Below are 20,592 nucleotides of genomic sequence, written 5' to 3' on the forward strand. Positions count from 1 at the left end.
CCGCAAAAATGCAGTCCAGCTCTTCCCCTCTTATCTGTTCTACATTACAAGTAGGGACTTTCACACATGCAGGTGAACATACACTCAGAAGGGTGACTTATTGGTGATAGGCTCTGCAGTTCAAAAAATCCATGTGGAATGCTATCTACACAGTTTTGCTGCTAATGAATATTCCTAATTTCCTGTTAAAATGCTGTCATAAGGTAGGAAGGCTGAAGACGACAACAACAACAACAACAACAGCAATGCCAACAACAAAACCATCACTTTACTTTCAGGTAGATGCTAAAATCTTCTCTCTGTCTCAGTTTTTCCAAGTAGAAGACAGCAGAGGTATAATTAAGGCAATAAATCTGGTGTGTCTGGCAGAGGTCACCCTGAAAAAACTGCAGAAAAGGTTTGGAAATTTATCAAAAAAGAAAAATACCATGACAAAGGGAGAAACAACAGTTCTGAGTTTGTAATGTGCATTTTATCTGATATTTCCTTGTCCCTAGGAAAATGAAAGAAGAGAGAAAGGGGGAATTAAAAAAGTAAAGGGCAGTTAAAACAGCAAGAAACTGTAAAGTAGTAAAAATACCACAACAATGCTCAAATGATGTATGGGAGTACTGTTCTAACAGCTCTGCAGAGGTGTGGCACATTCTTAGACTTTGTTTCACTAGAAATAAATGATGTGAAATTCATGTGGAAGTTGAAGATGAAACCCACTGTTTCTGAAACAGCTTTGATGATTTCATGTAGCATGGTATTTTATATTTGAGTATGCTCTTAGAAATAACAGGATAGTCTTATTTAGGTTGGAGATGTTGAATGTCATGCATGATAAAATGCAGCTTTGTCTGGGATTTTGTTTGTCTACACAAAAAATTATCAATAAATGCCTGAAGTCAGAGGTCACAGGGGCAAGAACCCAAGCTCTAGCCTTAATTCCTCTTTTAAAAATCTTAGCACTGAGGTAGGGTCTTTTATTATGTCCCAGAAGTTTTCTAATGGCCTCTACTGCTAGGGAAGGTTCCGGTCAATCATTTGAGTTTCAGTCTTCATTAATATTTCCAACTTTACAAGCATTGGGAAGTTGTGCAGGAATTAGAGCTCCTGTAGACTACTGTTCAGGCAACTGCCTCATTCACCACACAGACTGGCCAAAAAGGTTGCAGGGCAGGCAGGGCTTCACAGTGGCAGGACAGCTGAGGCTGTGCCTCTCTTGCTTAACTGACCCCAGCCGAAGTGTAATTTCAGTCCCACCCAACTCTTAATAAGCACTTATAAACACTTGTGGGTCTGGTCCATGGGGTGAAGGAGGATCTGTGTGAAGGAGTGCAAGGAGGCAGTGATGGGGATGGGGTCTGGTCTCAGGGAAGCATCTTCCATAGAGTGGGAAGCTTGCTTCTGCCAGTGGAATAGTCTCCTCAGAGTCTGGGCTGCTGTTCCCCAGGAAGGGAAAATCTTTCCACACTTTATTTCACATACAGAGCACCTTTCCATGACTGCTTCAAACATTAGAGTGAATAAAAATCAAAACATCCTTGTGATAGGAACTACCAGAGGCTGAGACCAAATTGCTTGTGGCAGATGGCATGGACTTGACTGACCTGATTGCTCTGAAGCACCTGTATGCCATGATAAATGGTCTGCTGCTTGTATTACAAGCAAGAATACTTCTAATTATGTTACCGTTCTGAGTATGGAGCTGAAATCCATAGGAGAGTCTGACTTGCTGACATGCTTCTTCGCAGCTTCAAAAAAAGTTTTCAGTAAACTGAGACTTATCTAAGGGAAAAAAAGAGAGAAATTTGGATCAGTGATTGGAAGTTAAGATTAAAGGAACTTTATTTCCCATCCCTGGCCTCTCCAAAGGCTCCAAGTGTAATGTGTGCCTATACTTATCTCTAACATTGCCAGAATTGTCTTCAGAATTATGCCCAGAATGCTTTAATTAGTTGGAAGCTAAACCAAATCTATACAAATACACACTTACGTTGTGATAATGCCTTACAACAAAAGCTTTGAAACGAGATTAGCTAGTCCATTTAAACTTGTCTTAGGGTAGCAGCTGTATTTGACATGGGTTGACATTAAAAATGACAATGGTTGAGTAGTATCTTGTGGGAAACTCTCTGTATGACAGAGCTGTGACAATTAAGAAAGCCTTCATGGTCATTTGAGGAAGACACTATCTTTCATAGTTTGAGTTTCATACAACTGAAGGTGAAGGAAGTATCTATAAAATACTACAGAAAGTCACATATTCCCCATAAGTTAACTTTACATGTTTATATTGGATTCAAAAGTGCCTACCTTATCAGTCAGATGGGGCTGCAAGCCTGCTCCTAAGCTCACACTTTTGTCCCGAACACACTGTTTTCACAGAAATTCGTGACTGGACTAAGTTGTTGGCCAAATTTTAGGCCAGAAGGGCACATCAGTCCTCTGTGATACTGCTACAAACTGTAATAGCTGCAGACTGCTTTGTTTGGTGTATTTATGGGGGCAAGGATACTTATAGGATGATGCTCATTCTTTAATTTTGACCTTTACAACTTTTCCAGCATGTATTTTTTCATGGATTTGGCCTGCTGTCAAGAAGATATGCGTGCTGTAAAATGCATGAAAAAAGGCACAAAAGGCATTGAGAGCAGTTTCTTTCTCCTACATTTATTCACTACTTTAAGTATGTATAACAGATGATCATTTATCATCCTCATTAATAAGGACAAAAAATTAGAAAGTAAGCCCAGAAATTTTTTCAGATAATTCTCTCAAGACATGACCAAGCTCCAGCCAAGCTCAAAGCTAAGTGGAACACAGCAATATACCCCACTCTCTTCTTTGAACAAGAACAAAGGAATCAACAGCCACACATCTGCTGAACTCTAGTAGTTGCCTGCATGTACAGTCTCAGTCCACAACAAGCCAAAGATGAAACCTGTCAGCTAAAAACCTGCTGGTTGGTCATTCAGCAGTTCACCAGGTGTCAGGTCTGTGTCTGAGCAGCTGTGCCTTGCTCATGTGTTTGAGTTCTGGCTTATTGTCCCTACTTTGAAGACCTTTCTCAATTTTCTTGTTTTGGCTAAAAAGGGAGATACTCACTATTAAGAGAATTACAATAAGGGAAAGAAATTGAACTCAGCAGCTGATTCAGGGCACGTGATGTGATTGTGGGTAGTCATTCAGTTAAGGCAGCTGCAGAATTCTTTCCAAAATTCACTTTACAATGAAGGGTGAGGTGTCCTGTAAAAGGGCCCTCAAGCTAAGAAAAATAGTTTTGTTTCTAAAGTAATGTGAAAGCTATTTTTGACTTAGGGGTTTTTAACTTTCAGGAGCTGAAAATGGTCTCCCAGCAACTGGTCAAAAGCAGCAAGGATCTGGAGTACATCACAGCCAAGCCTTGTGGCCTCTCTCCTCCTGGACAGTGCAGGGTAAGTAGCACATGAGCACAGAGCATCCAGTCTGTGTGGGAGAGATCCTTACACATATGCCAAGGGACACCTCAGCAGGAGAAAGGGGGTCACCATTTTGTTTTAACTTGCTCTATTGGAATGGCATAGTAGACAGCACAGTCTTTGTGCCCATCTGTTTGCAAAAGGGGACTTGTTATGTAGTTATTTTGCCATGGTTCCTGTTTTGCTGTAAAGATTGTGTTGTAGTTTATCTTCACAAACCCTTTACAGGTTTGCTGCTTATGAGAATTAGTCTCAAACTTGTTTTTCCTTCAGAAACAACTACCAAACGAGCTCTCTCATGGCATGTTTAAAATACCATGTATCTTTGGTTGATGATACAAGAGAATGATTTGCACTCTCTGCAATGATATTCGACCCTCACTGATATACCACATAGAGAGGAAGAAAAGATGGATTATTTGAACAAAGTTCCAAATATGAGCATTGAAACAGAATAAAAGCTTTTGGTTTGTTGTCTTCTTTTATTGGGCTGATTGATTCCTGATCTGATAACACTTCTCTTTTTCTACTCACCTTGTTTAACTCCTCTAAGTTCGCGAAAAGTCTCCACAAATCCACATCCAAGAGAAATTCATTACTCTGGAGGTATTTTAGAGTGTTCATAAATATCTTTAAAACCAAAACAAATCCATGTTAATTACTCTTTGTACCAATTCAATATATATTTTATTTTTCCCCTTGAAAACAACATTTGTACTGTAATTCATATGAAAGGATCATTTGATTTAGGGAGGGTAGAAGATGGCATTGTGAGAAAAGTTTCCTGATATGCCTGAAGGATAAATATTGGGTTTTGTGTGCAGAAGAGGGTATGAGTGATGTCTCTGGGGTTTCTCTGTGGTTACCATGGAGGCAGCTGTGTCCCTGCTGTGCCCTTGGGCAGAACAGGGGCAAATGAGCCCCCTGCAGATCTCTGTGTGAAGGACTCAGCAACATCAGAGTCACAGTTACAGATTTCCATGACCTTTCTAAATGCTTTCCTTCCTACCCCATGCATCTGCTGCTATCTAAATTGTTTAGAGTTACTATGAGAAAAAAAGATATTCCTGGATTAAGGTAAGTAGAGGTCCTGTGGAGGTTTTTAATCTCTTTGGGTTATTTTATTAACCTGTATTGAGTGAAAACTGCATGTTTATTTATTGGCTGTTTCAGATTTTATATTTTGTAAGCTGATTGAGCTGTACTGAATCTGACCTAAATCTAAAAAAGGCTTAAAATTTATAGGTTACTGAGTAGATTTTTTTTTTTGTTCATGCATATAAAGCATTAATGAAAAAACTTGTCATCCTGGTGCCAGGACTAAATAGGTAGTGAGAGTGTTTGCTTAGCCTTGTATAATTCTTTAGTTGCCATGACCAGGTTGACCTGAGAGCTTAAAGGGGATTTATGGTGGTCTTAAAGGTCCCTGTGGCAATTAATTAAAATCAGTGAAATATTTCTGTATTTGGAAGTAAGGAGGTATCTTTAAAACTGGTTACCCAAATGCAGTGGGTTCTTTCTTTAGCAGCAGAGGTTGGGAAGCTGTCATGGACTGAAGAGCTCATCATTCATAGGTCACACAGGCTGGCTAAGGCTTGTCTGTGGGTTCCTACATCAGACTCATAAGGAGCTTGCATGACTGATGTTATCGTCATCCTTCCCAGTATTCACCACTTTCTAATCTTTTCAGATTTGTAAACTAAGTATATAGAAGGAAAGGTGCTCTTCTTCTGCCTTGGATCAATAGCTGGTCCTGTCATCCTGTTTTCTGTCCCTTCCTGTTCTGTCCCACCAAGGAGGAATTCAGCCCACTCCTCTATTTTTTTCCTCTACTTTGCAGAAGTTCTTGTATTGTCCAGGCTAAGTTTTCAGCAACATGGAATATTTTTCACAAATCTCTTTTCTTTGACTTAATAAAAAATCAGAAATTGTCTGTGCCAAGTAAGAGAAAAATGATAAGAAAATGTTTATGGAACCTTCCATCCTTTTAAATGGATATATTAACATTTGATGTGTGGTGAATATAAATACCACAGCTATTCTTGTAACACTGTGTAATATTCCTGTCCATATTTCAAGCTCTTAAAATTCACTCTATTGGAGGTAATATAGTTTTTGGGAGAGGAGTTGTTTTTAGTATGCTTGTTTTCATGTAACATTAAACTACAGGTCTGCTGAATTCTGAGGTTTTCATGCTCCAGTCAGGATAATCTAACCACAGCTCTATAAGAAGTTAAATGATGAATATAATGTTGCACAATTGCAGTACAGAAATATTCAATTGGAATAGTCCAGTACAGAAATCATCAGGTGGAGCATGGCTTTGGTACAGTGTTTGTGAGAGGACTAGTGGAATATCAGTTGAATATCCTGGAAGGCTCTGCAGTCAGATGGTAATTGCAAAGCACTAGATTGCATCACTGGAAAGTGATGTTTGGAAGAATCATAAAGACAGAAAAGGGAACTATGGAAACGGGATGAACAGGCAAGATGGGAGGAACAACCAGGTGCTTATGTCATTCCCCCAAAGACCTCTAATGAGAGGTTTCAGGTGGCTTTGTGTCCATCACAGGAGAACAAATAATGCTTCATTATTTTTGTGAAGTGAAATCTGACGTTACCATCTTGAGAACCAACAAATGATCCAGAAAGTAAGTGCATTCACTTGTGAAAAGTTCCCACACTGCTGCTTCTTTTTTCGCTTCTAGCCGGCTGTTGACATCTTTCTGCTCAGTCTGTTGCTCATTTATAAATTCGTGCCAAGATTTACTCTATTGATTGAAGAAGAAAGAAAACCACCAATTGTTTCATCAGTTGCTTCAGACCTTATGAAAAGAATCGATGTCCCATTTCCTGGGTAAAATCTCACCTGCCAGTATTAGTGATTTGTCTTCTGAAAGCTTAAAAATTCCTTTAAAATATTTTAAAACCTGACATTTTCCTCTAATATGCTAATAATATGAACACACTGAATTTGAAAGCAACAAAATATGATAGTCTCTGTTTAGGTATGTTGCATCAAAAATTAGTGGGCAGCTTGGAAATGCTAAGGAATTTCATCTGTTGTGCTGCTATTGGCTGGATGATAGCTTCTTATTTTCTGGATGATAAAATCAAGGTACCAAAGGACTAGGTCTTTATAGTTACTTGTAAATTGTTTTGTTTAGTCCTCAGGTGGCCACTGTCACATTATGGACCTGCTCCAAAGTCAGATGTTCATACATAAGTTAGGCACTGACAGGAGCCCTCAGCATCTGTCTGTGGGGAGCTGCAGATAACAGCCTGCTGTGAGAAGCAGAAGGTTTTCTTCAGAGAGGGGGTGGTGTTAGGTGGCTAGGGGCCAGAAGCCTAGTTTGTCTGGCAGACAGGCTTTGGTGGCTCTTTTACAGCCAAACCTTGGTGTTGGCACTGACCTCTGTGTGGCTGCCTCTGAACGCGGCCCTAAGGAAGCAATGGGGTTGCTGTGTTCCATTTGACATCTTTCTGATGCTGTAGTTTCTTTCCCCAGACCTGTAGGTGCTGCTGAGAGGGTTGCCTTGAGACCTTTTTCTGAAGGTGGTACTTCCCTGATCTAGGGCAGTCTGGAACCCTGGCAAAATCCCAATGTTTTTAAGGGCCTTTGCTAACTTACTCTGACCGTCAGTTTCCTCCTTGCCCCTCCATTTCAAATGACAAAAATATACCATATATTATGCATTAATTGAACAGAAAGGTCTCATACCCAGATTAATGAACTGAAAAATGTTAGCTTATAAAAACACAAAACTCCTCCTCCCATCTTTAAGTATCCTTGATACGGTATACTGAGTATTTTGTTACCTTAAAGCAGAAAAATTCATATGTGCAGCAGTCTATGATCTTAACAGTTGAAAGACAATTTTCCAGATCAGATGCTTGCTTCTGTTTGTCTTTACCCTGCTGAATGAAAAAAACCACCCCTGATTCGTACAGTGTTTTAAAGACTGTTAAGAAGTTTACCGAGCTGTGTAGCCTTGCCCAAATCTGTAAGGAGTTTGCCCTTAAACGAATGATTTCTTTATATTTCCAGGCTCTTCTGCACAGAGACAAGGCAGTGATGGCAGTTTCTTTGTAGCTGTGGGTGGGGTGTGTAGATGCCTTAGACTTGGATGTGTAAGATCATATTTATGTAATACACTAGTCTTTGACAGGGCAAATCATTGGTATGGCAACAGGCTACCCTTAGAAGACAGAACAAATGAAATGTTTTGCTTCCTTTAGCATCATCCTCTCAGAGGTATACAAATGTATGTGTTTATTTATTTATTTTTAAGTTTTTGAGCTAGGTATTCAAAAAGCTCCTTTGGTCAACTGCGGAGTAGTGTCTGTAAAATGAGCTTTCAGAAAGCTAAAAGAGCAGCAGGAGTTTGTGTGAGTGACCATGAAATAAAAACAAATGCTTTTGTTTTGGCTTTGTTTTTGCAGGCCATGTAAAAAAATTTAAACATTATTTATGAACTCTAATTTAGTGCTGTGGGCACAGACTTATAAGGTGTTTGCCTAAGTTTTATCTGTTCTCTGGAACAGTATATTCCTGCTTCATGGATTTCTATTGTTTGAACTTTAGGCAATGAATTCAAGCCAATTTTGAAATATGTGTTTGATTATAATATTTGAAACTTAGAGTTTAAGTTCAGCTCTTGATTTTGAAACATAGATTGAAGTGGAGCAGAAAAAATAATGCAGTTATAAATGGGCACACTGAACCAGTGTACCAGCAAATGAATCTTCATGATTTAAATTTTATGGCATTTAATAGTCTCAGAAATCACTTTTGTCTAATATCAAATGCTTTTTGTTGCAGATTTCAAGTATTTTGATTAATTTAAAAGTCCTCAGCTTTAGGTCATGCTCCTTCAAATGCTGTAGGAAGAGGGAACTCTTGTACATAAGAGTCTGAGTACTTGCATTTGTTTCGTATGCACAAACTATTCTTTGATAAAATGCAAAAAATACTGGGAAGGGACTGTTCTTAATTACATGTTTAGGGAGGAAAAGTTATCAAGACACTTGTAAATAATTTTTTGTATGCTGAACAGTACACAGAAAGGAAATTCAGATACCTTATTAAGTGAAAGTTTTCATAAATGGAAAAGACAAGGAAATTCACTGAGCTGCTCTAGTGTGTGTGCTTTCACTGGTGAGTGTGAGGGCACCCACGAGGACAGGAAAGGCCTAAGAAAGTGTCCTGGAAAGCTACTTTTATAGGTAAAGCTTAGATCCCTTCCGTGTGAGTGGGAGTTTGTCACATTCTCCAAAGCTCTACGGCATGCAGAAAATAGAGGATACAGGATGGTCAGAGCAACAATGCAACTGACTTGTCCACCTTGTGCTTCCTTATCCTGGGGAGCTGAGCTGGGCCTGCTGCCGCCCCTGAACACCCTGTAAGAGAGCCCCTGCCCTCATTGCCCTTCCCACTCTTCCCTCCTGGTGCCAAGGACACCTCTTCTGCTGCCACCCACAGGGATGGGGAGCAGTGGCACTGTGTTTTCATGTTCATCACATGCAATGGCTGCACTGGAGCCACCCAACCTTCATTGCAGATTAATGGCCAAGCAGCCATAGGGAGGCCTGAGACCTCTGAGTTCAGCTCACCTGCTGGCTGCCTTTCTCCAAGGGCAAGAAAGTAAAGAAGCTATTTTTACCCAGGTTAGTTGTGGGAAAAGGCAAAATCAGTGCAAGGAAAAACAAAATGGTAAAAATACTCACAGCTCCTCTTTTGGCAAATGGCCACCTTGACTTTTTGGACTCTAATGGGTAAAACAAATGTTATCAGTAAGGAAACAGATAAAAAGAAAAATGTTATTTATATTATTGATACATTCATTTTTATATGAAGCTTGATAGACTATACTCTACTTGGCTCATATTTAATACTTGAGTTTAGGCAGTTTGTGCACCAGACTTAAAACCCATGAAGCTTGTTGCGTTCCTCCCATCAAGAATGATGACTGTTTCTGATGAGACCTTGGATGAAGCTAAACGCTCCTACTTGTTGCAGGTGATTAGTATGTGATTGCCAATTCTTTACATGGGAAAATCATCATACCTCAAGCCAATTCTTGAAGATGTTTTAAAGGAAGAATTAGTCTATGCCTTCTCATTAGGACAACTTGGAGTTATGCAGATGTTTAAATCTGCAGTTAATAAACAATCCTACAGGCCCTACGCTTTGGATCTGTCATGGGGCTGACTGTAATTTGTGGTCCTTGGTGAGGCACAGGGAGAGCTGGGGATCTAGGTTTAGGAATGCACTGATGAGTTGTGAGGAATGATTGTGTTCAGCAAGAAATCTGAAAAGGTTTTCATGTGGTACCTATCTTCAGGTGTGTGACTGGGAATCACAGTCAGAACTTTGTGTTTCTGGATTTTGAAGGTCTTGGCCATTCTGGGAATGGCTGGCTTATTTGCTGTCATGGAAATGCTGGCTGTGACCTTGGCTTTTAGAGAAACTTTTGATCTCTGGCCACCAGGATCTTTGGTCTCTGTCAATCACACCACACACTATACTTTATTTTACAATAGCAATTTGTGGAAATTGCTTGCAGGTCTGCATTTCAGTTTTGGAAGGTCTTGTGAGCAACCTCTAGCCATGAGTTGGGTCTCCTACCCTTGTGATGAGAACACTACTGCAAAGGGCAGCATGGGCCACTTTTCTCTCTGCTTGAAGCTGTGGAGGTAGGAAGTTGTAACTCAGCTGTTTGCAGATGGAGATCCTGGCCAGGGCACTGGTTGCTTCTAGCCTGTGGAGGAGCAATGTGATCTGTGTCCTACCCTGTCATCTACTTGGATTTTGCATTCAACAGTAAAATGGAGGGGGATAAAACAGGAAAAATAAAAGGAGGAGTTTAAAAATTTGCAATGCAATCACTTTAGTGTGGGGTGACAGGATGCCCCACAGAATCTGCACCACCTCATGTCCTCATTGTATACATCCTCCCTCCCATCCCACACACACGCATGTTCCAGTCCCGGCTTCTGCTGGGCTCAGAGGAGCAAACCCCACTCCGTGTCTGACCTGCACTGAGCAGGAAGGATGAGTAGGGCAGGTAGTCCATGGCACTGTCTGACACCAGGAGGTCTCCAGGGAACACCTCGAATCCCGGCAGACTCACTACCAGGGAGCTACGCCTGCGCTCGGCTGATCTGTGAGACGCAACAACAACACACGTCATCTCTGTCTGCTTGCAGCTGCAGAGGAAACTTCTGAAGGGATCCATGCTGATACGGGAGGGAATCAGCTAAAAAACCAAATCACAATAACTATGACATAAGTGTTAAAAGAACAACAAGTAGAGAATTTCAGTGACTGACAGCAAATATCTAATTATCTTTCCAACTCCACATTGTTGCTGAGATAAAGGTTCTTATGGTCATGTCTTGCCTCATGATAATAAGTAATTAGAGCATTTAAATATGGAAAATTCCTCGTCTCTTCTGAGGTTAGACAAAAACTGAGTGGGGATTTCAGAATCTACCTTTTGGCAGTGGAGTCCAAAGTAGCAGTTAAATCCTGTTTTTAGCTGATATGTGACTTGTCGTTACTTTTAACCTTCCTATAACTCAGGTGATTTCAAGAAAAGACAGCACGCTAGTGAAACAGTCAAAATGTTGGGTTTTTAAAAAAGTATTTAACCTTTTGGCTAGTTTGTGCTATTTTCTTTCTAAATATTTTTGGCATTTTTTTCTGCTGTTTCAAATATTTCGAATGTAATATGACTCAGTGGCCCTACTGATCGAAAACAAATGTCTCTTTCCAACTATTGTTGTTCCTAACGGAGAGCATTGTCCAGGATCTCGATTCATCAAGAAAAATGACACAGGCATTTTGTATCCAACAGCGTGTTTGTGCTAGAGGCTGCTTGCTTTCACATACAGAAACTGTTGGTGCATATTAAAAACCTTTTTGGATTTTGCTGATAACTCACACTGATACCTCATGAATTGTGTTAGCATATGCTGCAAAGGGACCGGTGTCTGCAGCTATTGTTGTGCTGCCTTCACTTGACTGGTACATGAAGACTGCATTAGGACTCAAAGGGTCAGTAATTCAGTAGGGAGGAGGCACAAAATGCATGTACATATATAAAAATTCTATTTTTCAGGCACCAGTTATTGTGCATGATATTTTTTGGTCAGCTAAGCATGATTCTTAATGAGATCTTTTTTTTGTCTAGGCAGTTACCTTACTCTGAATATCCAGCCATTTGCCACACTTGATGTGAAACCTGGCTGGTATATTTTTTCCCTTAAGTGCATGAATAGTTACTTGACAACTTATCAACTGACAGATGAGCTCTGAGGTAGACAACTAGGATTTGATATGTATAGTAAGACATGGAGATTGTACCTTTTTTATGGCCTGACAGTGACACTGCTTGCAATTGCCTTAGCTAAACAATTGAATGGTATAGATGAAAACTGCAGCTAACAATGGAGAGGCTATCAGGAGGGCCAGGCCTGGGACTTTAACACCTGAACCATGGACTTATCGGAGCTTAAAAACTATGTGTTGAAGAGGTTACAATGTGCAATTCAGGAGTTCTTTGAAACTTTTTCTGCTAGTCCTACTGAATGGGGAACATAGGATCTATTTATTTGGCTTTAGGATCTACAATGAAACTCGGTGGTTTCTCATTAAATTGAGCCCTCAGCATGTGCTTTGAGAGCTTTAATGGGTCGGGGGTCTGTTTCTTGGCTGTCTGCAAGCCCATACCAGTGCAAGGGAGAGGAGTGCTCCTTGCAAGAGTACCTTCCTGAGACGTGCACTAGTGCTACCCAGTGCAAATTTTCAGTGTTTGTAATGATTATGTTAAGATGCTACTGAAACCTCTACTGATTCCATGATGCAATCTCTTGGGCAGCTGGGCTATTGTACTAGTCAGATGCTGCAATATAGTACAAGAAAAATCCTCAAATGTTATTACTGTACTAGGAAATTCAGGCGATTTATTTCAGCTTGGCTTCACAGTAAAATTTTGCCAGTGTATTTTTGATTTTTAAAGCATCTAGCCTACTACTATTTTCACAATATATTTGAAGCTGCAGGCTAGTGGCTTATGAAGGCTAATAATGGAAACACAGTTTCGCTGTAACTGAGTTAAATGACATTATTTACTCAGATCAAAAAGGCCTTGAACTTCAGGCACACATATGGCTAAACAAGCTCTTCACATGGGTGCGCAAGCCTGTGAAATGTGGGGGCATGGCAAGATCACTTGGGTGTCTGTCCACAGTATACCTTTGCAATCTGACAAGCCTGGGCTGATTCATGGCTTGCACACCTAAATTACACACTCGTGCTTCAGAGATGAAAGTACAGGTATCTGTGGTTTCCTGGCCTCATGCCTGTAGATGTATTAGATACATCAGATGCTTCTGTTGTTTTTTTCTGGAGAAATTAAATTACTGAAGTGCTGTGTAATAAAATTTACTAAGCTTTAAGTCTGCAATATTTTAGCATCTTCTCATGCCTTCAGACTCGGTAGCTTTGCCTTTTCCTTTAGTTTTTGTTTCTTTTACTTACTGGGAGCAGAGGAATCCAGTGATGGAGTGAAAGAAATGCTTGTACTTTAGGGACAAACTCAGGCATCTGAAGAGATATCATCTGCAATAATTCCTCCTTATAATCCACGTGTTTTATGAAACATGATAATGTCATAGATTTGTGTGGCAAAGTTATGGAAAATTACTAGAGACATTGAAGCGTGTCATGGTCTGGCAAAATAAATATCCTGTATATATAGTTACTTCTAAGGCATGGAAAGTATCTTCATATGTCCATAACCTTAGCCTAACTAGCTATCCTAGGGAACAGACATCTATATAGATCACCTTACTTAAATAGCAGATATATTACTTAAAGGAATATCCACTAGATGTGAATAAAAAGCAACAGAAGAGGTTACTAAGGTAAATATGATAGGATGGTCACGGTACTGAAATAGCTGCCAGGTGGTCACACTGTTACCCAACCCACTCAGGGAGGGTATTTGGACTCCCTGATTCAAAAAGTTAGCATGGAAAATGACCTATTGTCAAGAGTAAAATATTTATAGGATTGCATAAGGAATTAGGTTTAGTATAATGGACGCAATCCTGGGCAATGTGCTCTAGGATGACCCTGCTTGAGCAGGGAGGTTGTACCAGACAACTCACCGTGGTTCTTTCCAACCTTACCTACTCTGTGATTCTGTGGTGTCGTGACACTTTACAGCTCTGTGAAACATTAAAAGAGGAGTAGGATTACTTCAAGATAGATGAGCCCAGCTCCTTCAAGGCATTGAATATGAGCTGTCTTGGCAGTTACTGCAAAGACTCTTCGTTAGCTGATTTGCTGTAGGAAATAGTGCAATGCAGTTTTCCACCCAGTCTCTGATAATGCTGAATGGTGCAAGCAGAAAATGAGCTCAGAGTAAACTCGAGGTTTTGTTTTAATAATTTTTTCTTCCATGGCAGTGTTGGTTTAGCACCTTCTCTCCACCACATACACCTCTCTCTGTGCTGGCCCTCTTGCCCTTTATTAATTTTGGATGGTTCTCTTTAATCAGCATCAGCTCAGCAAGTTGCCATGCTGACAGAGATGTGCTGGCATTCTTGACTGAAGACTGTGTGTGGGAAGGCTGTTTAAAATGAGCATGGGAGCATTAATGAAGTTTATTTGAAAGTACAGCCTGGGAGCAGGGAGAAGAGTTGTTCATTAAAACTGAAGGACAGAGGTATGATTTTACCCAGGACAATATGTAAGTCAGTCTTGGAGAAGGGTTGCCAACTGTCCTAATGTGCTTCTAGATGGAGAGAATAATCTGACATTTCAACAGTTTTTCTGGCTGTGAGAAGAAGGGATTAGCTGTTAAGGAGTTAGAGTAATGATCTTAGTAAAGGAGGAGCTGAATACAGGCTTAACCCAGACCTTGGACCAAATTAAACTTGACAAGAAACAATTAAAGCAGAAACTGGTGCTTTTAAACTATATTTTTGCACATTATAATAGTGATCTAGATAGAATTCATAATACATCATCTGAACCACCTTTTGACAACCTTCCTGCTGGTGCCTATGGAAAAATTCTTGGACTGTGCTTTCTTGATTTTTAAAAGATGTCTGGATAGAAATCCAAAGCCAGTATTCTAGCTGGCATGTAATGACTTCCCTCTGAAGCCACTATAGGTGAGCAGCACCAAGAGGTGTGTACACTAAACATTCAGTGTTCTCCTGTTTAACCATCTGCGTTCAATATCTTAAATTTCTCCTCTGAAGTTTGTTACACATCATGCAAATCTTCACACTGACAGTGAGATATGTTTATGTATTCCTGTTTTGAGTTGGATCAGAGCAGACTCTTCCCACAAAAGGTACAGATCACTTGTTGTCACACCCAGATGAAAAGATCTTTCCCTCCCCTTCTCTCTCCATCTCCTTTGTTAATTCAAAATGCTAAAGAGTGGGTTGGAAACAGCGGCAATTCAGAACATCTAGGAGGCCTCTTCTACAGTGAACATGTAATTTCAGATGCATGCATGCATCTCTTGAATATCATCTAGGGAACTGCATTGTGTAGAGGCTCCTAGACTATATCAGTCTGCTCCAAACCACCCAGTCCCAAACATCCTTGAGGGGATCATGCAGTAAAGTGAGTGCTACTCCATCAATTAGAGAGGAGTGGTTATTAAGGGAGGTACTATCTCCTGCTTCCTGGTTGTGTGAAGAGAAAATAAAACTTTCTTTCCCTTTTGTAAACATTTGAACATCTTAAAGAAACATATCATAATCAAAATAATTTCTAATAGAGCTTTTACTTTCTGATAATTGTTTGTAAGACCTTGATCCAGTTCATTGCACAGGTCTATTGCAACGCTCTGTCTTGTTGGCATTAACTTATAAAATCCATGTCTTCTATATACTCTTCTTAGTTTGTGGGTATAACAATCCCCCTGTCCAGTAGCAGTCCTAGATCTGCTTCGCTCATGTATGAGAACAATATTGAGCTGTTCTGCTAGCTCCTTTACTTCCTTCTCCCTTCCACAAACTTTTGAAGAATGTCACTCAAGATTGAGATATTTCACATTCTTCAAGCTGAAATTTGATGCTGCTAAGCCAAACAACCAGACCTTTTGGCAGTTAGTTCCTAGTGCAAAGCTCCCTGATGATCCGGATGAAATATTTGCATGAAATGTAGCTATACGTGCTAGGGAGAAAGAAAATCTCATTAAAAAATTTAGGGAGCTGGTGACAGGCATTTCACATAGCAAATCTACAAATTAAGGTTGAGTTATGTATACAGGACTCAATGTTCAGTTTCGCCTTAGAGTGAAGTAAATTCATTAAAAATGTAGGAGTGTCAAGCTTAGAATCAGATAAAACAAATATGTGCATACCTTTGCATGGGCAGTCCGCTCTCCTAAAAGAAAAGTGAGATATTCTTAGTTACTTGGTCAGAAAGCAAGCAAGCAATTCTGATTTTTTGTGAAAAAAGAACTCATTTGTAAAGGGAAATGTACTAATGATAGTGGAATAGGCTTGGGCATAGGCTGACTAATTCACTGTTGTGGAGCAAGGAGAACTCATTTGATATCCAGAATGTTTCCTATATTTGAAGGGGGTTGGGGGGGAGGGGGGAGGAAAATAGCTTTTGATTTGTAGTGCAAAACTAACCAGTTAGTGAAGAACTCTACATCTCTTTGACACCATCCACCCTTGGTAAAATGTGTGTGTAGCCAGTTTGCATAGGGACAGAGTCAAGCATGTGTGTGAATTTAACTGCCTCTGCACATAATGGAAGGTCTTTGAGATCAGATGTAGTAGCAAACCTGGCTTGTACAAAAGCCTCTCCTTTTGTCCCTCTGTAGAGCTGAATGGTAGTTTCCTGTCCTTGAAAGACACAGGGTTTGCTCCTCCCTTGTTTATTTCTCTTTACTGATGCTTATGCTCTCTGGACCAGGGTTTCTTTTTTTCAGAAGAGATTGCACAAATGTTTCTTTGTTTATGGAGCTGGACATAGGAAGGGAGGGGTGCCTGTGAGTGGCAGAGCTAGGTAAGTGGAAATAAATTAAGGGGATGATACCTCTTTCTTTGGTAGTAGCAGACGTTAATTTTGACTCAACCAACTTAATTCTTGGTTTTATTAGGGTTACTAATCCCATTCATTAAAACAGAATAGAGAACTTCCCTGTCTTAGGAGTAATCCTGCTGAAGGGTTAAAGAATGGGTTGATAGAAAATAGTCCTCTAAACCCCAATCCTAAACAGGATAAATCACTTAGTCTTGTTCTTCCATATCCCCACCAACAGTTGTACTGGCCTACCAGGGTCAGTAGACAGAGGTGGGAAGGAGTGGCCATGTACAGGAGTGGACTAGGGTAACCTGGTCACCAAGGGACAAGGCTGGAGCTGCTGTCTCTTGCTGACTTGGAAAGAAAAATCTCCCTTCCTGTTAAGTGTAGAAGTTGGCCTGCTGTTTTAAAGGATCATGGCCCAAGCTGCAGTTCAGGTTAAGAACTGAGGTTTTATTTGTGCACTGGGCCATGATGAACCAACACTGAATATGGAAGACTGAAATAGAGGTTGCATCCCCCTATTCCTCTTACCTGGACACCCACCCAAAATGTAGGGCTTGGGCAGGGGAGCCTCTTAGGAAGCGTAGCGGAGTTGGCTCTCCAAGAGTTTCTGGGTGGCTCCTTGGAACTGCCACTGCTGAAAGGATCCTCTTGGCTTGGAAGATTTGGTCTGGGTACATCAGACTCTGGAGCTGCTGTAGTTGTCTCAGACTTGGCTTTGGATGACAACAATTTTGCATGGACACAAGAGGGCAGCGACAAGGAGGAAATTGTAATGCACCGAGGTGGGCTCTTACAAATGTGGTGGAGAGAGCCAGTGTATTCTTTTTGATGCCCCAGCTGAGCTGTGTCAGAACAGTCCTGAAGTGTCAGTGCTTGTGAGGCAGAGGCCATCCTTAGACGCCTTAAAGTAGGAGAAGTGGAAATTCTGGCCCGAGCATGGCGGTTGAACTGGAAAGGCGCATGGTGGATCCCAATGCACTCCTCTGTAGGAAGCCTCAGAAGTGAAGACCCTGTGTAACCTCGTCTGAGAATGTAGTCGCCTGGAGGCAAGGTGGTGGCCATACAAACTGGTACTGTCTGCATTTCACAGGAACTGAAGACAACTTCTGGGCTGCTGCTTCCAGACAAAGCAGCATTTTCCGTACGGAGATCATCTTCCCTATCTCGAAGTTCCACTCTGGCGCAGGTTTCTTTGACCAGGTCTGGAGAATAATCAGAGCTTGGTTGCTGCATTCTTAATTTGCAGCACGAAGATTTATATCTATGCGTACCTAGGAAACATGATCACAAACAGTTCTTACAAACTTGCCATGTACATTTTTAAATGGGAAAATATGCAAATGGAAAAAATATCCAAACAAAGCAATGTAGATATATGCACAAGTACAGAAACCATTACCTTCGCATTGAATCCTGCTTAAATACAGGTTTCAACAGGTTCAAGACCCAATTTTGGCAAGCTGTTTGAACAGCTGCTAACTTTGAGTGTGCAAGCAGTGTCAGCATCAGTCAGTAGAACTAATTAGATGGTAAAGAGTAACTGTGTTTAGAAACTCTGCTCATCTGGTACTGCAGCCGCCTGATTTCTAGTTGCCACTCCCCCATCGATAAATGAGATTGTAGCACTGCTGTATGTGGGATAAAAATAAAGTCTCTTGCTCTCAGGACTTGTTGCAAAATTCTTTATGTACAAATACTAATTTCTTGCTGAATTCTTAAGCAAATACAAATTGAACACTCAGGTAAGGTATGTCTCATCGCTCTTGCTTTCTTTTCAGCCTGAAAAGTACTTTGTAGTAAACTTTTTGTATATGTTGTAATCAAATAATGAAGAAAATTATTTATATTAGAAACTTATCTGTTGATTAATCCATAAATAATCTTAGTTCTTTGATTCATGAAGCTTTGTTTTAACATATTTTGATGTTTAGTCTTTCTAAAACTGAACTGACATTTCAAGTAACAATGAAGATTATGAATTCAATCTCTTTAATTTAGCTTCTTTGCTAAGAGGAATCTTAAATCTGTTCATGATTGCTACCTTATTTGCAGAAATTTCGTTTATTAGAATTAGTTTATTCAAACTATATTGACTTCTGTCTTGAATTATTGAATATAATGCATTTAATATGGTTTTTAAAATCTAATTATATAGCTTCATCAGATTGATTTACAAAGTGGGTAGAAAGAAATTATTTTATCAAGTTTGCTGGTTCAAAGTATTGCTTTTTACAAAATCTTCAGCCATTAGAAGATGATCATTCAGATTCTTACAGAGAGAAAAAGCGTATCTTTATGACAGAAATGGCTTCTTTCACAACTATAGAGAATAGCCACGAATATATTAGCATCTATTAATTTCTCTTTAATGGATAAGAGCTAATTAACACATGCTTATTAAAAATCCCATTTAATATATAGCAGAATGATAATAATGAGAAATTACTAATATTTTCCCCTTTTGAATGAAAAGATTGCATACCATTGCTCTGAGATTTGCTATTCTTGATTTTTAATATTTCAAACTTTTATTTTATGAAGTGTAATCATGTCTCACTGATTGTTGTTTGGCCAGGGATTATCATTGCCTTTTTATTTTTTAATAATTTTTAAAAAATTATTTTTGGTAATCCTCTCTTCTCCAGGCAGAATTTTGCAACTTGGCATAAAGTTTCCAGATATTCATGTGAATAGCGATCTGTTCCAGAAGTATAAAAGTTTAAAGACATCTTTTCATGCAAATCTTATATTAAAAATATGACCATTTTTTGCTTTTCAGTTTAGCAAGCTTTGTTTTAAATAAGGCAAGACTTACAAATTTCTTTATGGGTATTTATGTGTTACTTTCATGAGTAGAATCTCTCAGCAGCAAAATATTTTTAAAGAAAATACACCATTAAAAAGTGCAGAAATATGCCACACACACGCAGAAAAATTATATGATTAAACTTACCAAGATAGCCAAGTAAATATGTCACATCCTTTTAAATCAATTTTTCAACAAGTCCTTGGTTAACTGATGCTAGTCTTAACAGTAGCATTTTCTCTCTTAAAGCCTCCTTACTGAATGCTGGGATAGGGAACAAGCTTTTTCTAGTAGGATTGTTTCTAGGGGATTTGTTTCTCAGGTCAGATGGAAGTGGCTTCAGGATGAATGGCCCTAAACAAAAGGTAACATGATCCATACATTGGATTAAATTTCATGCCTTTTATATATCTGGACTTTTCACATTGAGAACATTTGGGAACACAGATCTCTTGCAAGTATATAGTAAGTTGCAAGAGCAGATTAAATGCTTCCTCCCCTCTAACAATCTTTTTTTTTTTCTCCTCTTGTGTTGATTCATTCAGCTGGATCTAACTATGCATTGTTCATCTTTCATGGAAATATAATAGCGGTATATCCCTTGTTTATATTATTTACGATTAGTTTTTAATTTTAACAAGTGTGCTAACTAGCTAAGTAATTTTTGAACACAGATTTTAGTACCAGAGTATTTGAGAATTCATTCAAACATTGATAATTCACTGTTTTTTTGTGTTGCAGAACTGTTTGGAAAATACCAGAATTGATTAAGGCATTCTTTGGTTAGATGAATTGAAAGTGAAGCTTGGGAAAAGACAGCTTATTTGAGGATAACTTGTGTGGAAGCACTAACCTCTACAAATGTTCAGCTCTGTTGTATAATTAAGAGATATTTTCAGAGGGCTGAGTGAACAAATGCAGACAACCTTTGCAGTACAATGCTTTCATTTCCTGTAAAGGTTTATTTTTTTCAAAACTCATCCACAAACCAAATCAAGATACCCCAAAAGTGGCATAAGTGCCCTTGATTTTGCATAGCATTGGATGTGACTGGGGATTGAGGGAGGATTATTCTGAGAGAAAGAAGTGAGAAAACAAACTCAAAGACTATTCACAAAACCATGACAGTGTTACATAATTTTTATTAGTATTTTTCCAGTTTGATTTCTAGGAAAAATAGATGTGCTCACCCTGTCTGATAGTTGATAGTACAAATGTATTTGCTTTAAGAAGCACTTTTAGGAATATAAGAATTTTTTCTATCC

At 39.4% G+C, this 20,592-nt stretch overlaps 1 protein-coding gene across 1 annotated transcript in view; it reads right to left on the reverse strand.

Moving 5' to 3' along the window:
* PLEKHG7 (pleckstrin homology and RhoGEF domain containing G7) overlaps positions 1-17,754 on the reverse strand; it is a gene marked incomplete at both ends in the record, with an annotated part of 30,609 nt that extends 12,855 nt beyond the window's left edge. The window contains 9 exons of the mRNA XM_082281201.1: positions 273-386; positions 1,678-1,773; positions 3,981-4,076; positions 6,068-6,217; positions 7,266-7,361; positions 9,174-9,214; positions 10,483-10,610; positions 15,842-15,864; positions 17,050-17,754. Of these exons, the coding sequence (XP_082137327.1) occupies positions 273-386; positions 1,678-1,773; positions 3,981-4,076; positions 6,068-6,217; positions 7,266-7,361; positions 9,174-9,214; positions 10,483-10,610; positions 15,842-15,864; positions 17,050-17,754 (1,449 nt within the window). The remainder of the gene's footprint in view (positions 1-272; positions 387-1,677; positions 1,774-3,980; positions 4,077-6,067; positions 6,218-7,265; positions 7,362-9,173; positions 9,215-10,482; positions 10,611-15,841; positions 15,865-17,049) is intronic.
* Between the last annotated feature and the right edge of the window lie 2,838 nt (positions 17,755-20,592).

This window comes from Coloeus monedula (assembly GCF_965178545.1).
Source record: "Coloeus monedula genome assembly, chromosome: 4".
NCBI lineage: Eukaryota > Metazoa > Chordata > Aves > Passeriformes > Corvidae > Coloeus > Coloeus monedula.